The following is a 4,015-nucleotide window of genomic DNA, read 5'->3' on the forward strand; positions in this document are numbered from 1 at the left end:
TGTAAAGCCAGCTAAGCATGAGCAGCTGAAGCCACCATAAACCTTGACAAGTAGCACCATTTTCACATGGACTTGAACTGCAATAATCAACAATCATATCACATGTATCACCAGTATATCCCCGTCTGCAGACACATGAATGTGTAATAGATGTTTGCTGTATGCAATCACCGTTATCACCACACGGTTTCTCTACACAACTGCCCACTATTTCACAATGTTCTCCTGAAATTTCGGAATTGATTACCAATAAATACCTCATAAAGTCTTGTAACTCATACATTCCACGCTTATACACTGTCGAGACATATGACAATAAAAATCTTCGTACCTCCAGTGATCTAAGGAAGAATTGCTAATGAAAGGAGTTCGCTATAAGTAGTTTCCGAATAGTAATTCAGCTTAAGAGCTTGAATGGTAGAAATGATTCCGAAACCGATAGATGTAATTAGACAGGATTTCAGAAGAAGTATAATAAGAAATAACCTAAATGATAGCTGTCACAGCTACAACGATATGATCCAGGTGTATTGGTGCAGTTGCCATCATGTTCACAAGGAAATCGCATACATTCGTTGATATCAATATCGCAGTGTTCACCGTTCCAACCCGGTTCACAATTACATAAGAAGTTGTCAGTTACCGTTCTACACTGCCCATGTGCACAGGGTGACGTGCTACAGTAATCCCTCATTTCATCACAAATTCGACCTGCAAATGCAGATAGATGATGAAATTGGAAAGACAGCATAAAAATTATGAATTGCATGTTACACTGTATAAGTGTATCGATATTATTTTATAAACAAAACACTGATCTTATCAGTTTAAGATATGCAACGGAATTAGACTTTACTAGCCTAATATTGTACTGCATCAGAGCATTTTATGCGCAACGATTCTTAAGCTGTATATATTTGCTAATGCCATTAAATAACTTTAATTAGCAAAGAGAATGATTCCTTTGGAAACGGTTCAAAGGGATAACATGCTATTGAAAGATTTGTGAATCTTTTTAGTCATTTTAGTTCCTTATTCCACTATACCCTGTCCTGTGTCTTTTTCTTGCGAGTGGAAAGTTCCGAAGAGCAAAAAGAGAGCTGGATTAGCTCGGTGACGGCTTTTAATACTGATAAATAAATGAGACCACATTAAAAGCATAAGACCATGTCGGATAAGCATAATTTTCATAATATTTTCTTTGTGTAGTTATTTTATAACACATTTAAAAGTGAAACAGTTTAAGATAAAGTGAATACCCTCATAACCATTGGCACATATGCATTCAAAATCACCATCTTTTGACAAGCATATCGCTCCATTTTTGCATGGATTTGACTGACAAATATCCTTTTGTACATCGCAAAGCATACCACCAAAACCTAGTGGACAGTCACATTTGAATGTATCCTAAAATATAAAGTACAGGTGAAATATTCTACCTGTTTGAAGAAAATCCTAGTTGGACTTATTTGTACTTCCACAATTGGGATATTAGAAAACTATTTGATGAAAATTCTGCAGCATTCATAATAAAATAACGACTGCTTTCATGAAATTAGTTCAGTTATGTTTATTATTTTCGACCTTTTCCTGGATTGACTTCTACCTCTTAAATGAGATTCATCGTCTTCCCTATTTCTCGCTGCTTTATAACTATTAATTTACTCTTATTTTTTTAAATAAAGAAGAATGGTACTTACCTTAATTACCGTACAGTTCGCTCCATTTTCACATGGCGAAGGAAAACATTTTGATGATTTCTAAAAAAGATATTGCGTTAAGGAATAGATGTGATGTTTTAACCATTATATTAGTATGTCGTTACCCGTCATAGCTTCAATTCTATGTCATCTATTCAGTTCAGAAGTCCTACTCACTTCATTCATTTGTTATAAAATGCATCTGAAATTCTTACATGTGCTTGACAGCGTGATCCGACAAAGTGAATTGGACAGTCACAATTATATTTGCCATTTGCCGTTGTACAGTTTCCACCATTCAAGCATGGTGATAACTTACATAAATTCATTTCTTCATCGCAAAATTGTCCACCGTACCCAGGCAAACACACACAGCTGCAACGAGTTATTAAAAAAGTTCGTTAAACCGGGAAATACAGTAATAATTTTCTAATTTCTAAATTACATTTCTTATCCTATTATACTATGGTTTTGCGAAAGCATTTGACCGATATATTTTTTTCTTAAGTTACTAAGACAATAATTAAGAAAAGTACTGAAATTGACCTATATTCGTCGACACCATTAATGCATGCGCCAAATTTACAATTATGATTCTCACATCTATTAATTCGTGCCTGCAAAAAATGGGAAGATATTTATTTATGTTAGAACATTTCTAACAAGCAACTATTTTTTAAAAAATTTGTAGCAAATACCAATTACAAATTTGAAATTAATTATGTGCATAAGATGTATTCCAGAAGTACCGGTTGTGGTCAGAAAAGATCCAGTATTACAAGTTCAAATAAGTTTACAACCTCACAAAAAGTCCCAGTAAAACCAGGTCGACATTGGCACACTCGTTTGTTCCATAAATCAAGACAAACTGCATCATTTTTGCATGGATTTATCAAACCGCAGAGATCGTCAGCGTAGCAACGATTATCTATGATATTTCGACGCTTAATTAGCTTGAAATGTGTGGTATTTTCCAACAAACCACCAGCTTGATTACCAATAAAAAAGAAATCGGCGGAGCCATTCCAATCTGTAGATTTTCTAGGCAACCCTGAAACAAAACTTATTATTTGGAAAAACTCTCTGTATCAGATAAATATTTATTTTGTGAAGAAAATAACCGACTGACTTAATGCAAAGATCCAGTTCAATCATCAACAGTTATCGATTCATTTCACAGCTTACTGCAGTACAAACAAATAACTTTTCATATATAGCAAATCATGATGAAATATTAAAATCTAACATCATAACATTTCTTTCGGGACGATAGATAATCCGTGTTCAATGTAGTACAAAAGAAGGGATTAACTTAATAAGTGATAACAATTAATGTGGATAATTACCAGATGAAATTTAATTTTTTTAAAGGTTGCCATAACGTATTTTAGCTTCATTCCCGGAAATTCGATTTATAAACAAAACAATTATGGAGAAAAAAAACTCTACAAATACATACTCTGGAAAATTTACTTACATCAAATGATGATATTTTATCACTTCGTTGTCCAATTATCAAGGTGAAATTATCGATGAGATTAAAAATATTGATCGGTAGAGAAAATGATAAATTCACGGCACTGAGTTTGCCATCGATATGTAGACCGTTTCGGTTGATATCGATACTTCGCACTATGCCATCATTTACTACCAGATTTGTCTTTTGCTTTCTCATATCACCATTTATCAATGCCTCATAGATGAGTAAACCATCTTCCAGCGAAGTGGATAGGAAAGAAGTTGGAGTTTTCTGAAAAATAAATATCTGCTTGGGGTTATGAGCTACAAAACCACATGCACAACAGGAATGATAAAAAATGTTCTTCCATGTTTGCAAAACGCCATTACGAAATTAAAATAAAGCTTACCAAATAAATAATTTGACCTGATAATGAACGAGTTCGTAACATGAAGCTTATCTGTAAAGGGTTCAAAATATCCATCATAGCGTCACCATCTTCCAATTTAAATTTTGCGAACGACGTTGACACAAATGTTGCTGGTGAACTGCCTGTCAACAATTATCACATCACTATGATATACTACAATCATTTTTATACGATTCATTTTGCCTTTCCCTTTTCATCTTCACCTCCTCTTCATTCCTCCTCCGTTTCCCTGTCACTTACGATCGTTAACGGCGATAATGGTCCAATCCATCTACCCCTCAATGTATATTCAAATTGAATGGAAATTATTTCTTGTCCTAATATGATTTAAAATCAATCCGTTGTTCAACATTATTAGCATATTATCATTTTGATGATTGCTATTTCTCTCATACCACTATTGCTATCATTATTGTTATTATC

At 33.8% G+C, this 4,015-nt stretch overlaps 1 protein-coding gene across 1 annotated transcript in view; it reads right to left on the reverse strand.

Annotated features, from left to right (window-relative positions):
• LOAG_16542 (calcium binding EGF domain-containing protein) overlaps positions 1-3,863 on the reverse strand; it is a gene marked incomplete at its 5' end in the record, with an annotated part of 6,051 nt that extends 2,188 nt beyond the window's left edge. The window contains 10 exons of the mRNA XM_020449195.1: positions 43-225; positions 487-711; positions 1,260-1,410; positions 1,704-1,763; positions 1,919-2,078; positions 2,250-2,320; positions 2,504-2,754; positions 3,177-3,453; positions 3,572-3,714; positions 3,833-3,863. Of these exons, the coding sequence (XP_020307316.1) occupies positions 43-225; positions 487-711; positions 1,260-1,410; positions 1,704-1,763; positions 1,919-2,078; positions 2,250-2,320; positions 2,504-2,754; positions 3,177-3,453; positions 3,572-3,714; positions 3,833-3,863 (1,552 nt within the window). The remainder of the gene's footprint in view (positions 1-42; positions 226-486; positions 712-1,259; positions 1,411-1,703; positions 1,764-1,918; positions 2,079-2,249; positions 2,321-2,503; positions 2,755-3,176; positions 3,454-3,571; positions 3,715-3,832) is intronic.
• Between the last annotated feature and the right edge of the window lie 152 nt (positions 3,864-4,015).

Source organism: Loa loa (genome assembly GCF_000183805.2).
Source record: "Loa loa unplaced genomic scaffold supercont3.7, whole genome shotgun sequence".
NCBI lineage: Eukaryota > Metazoa > Nematoda > Chromadorea > Rhabditida > Onchocercidae > Loa > Loa loa.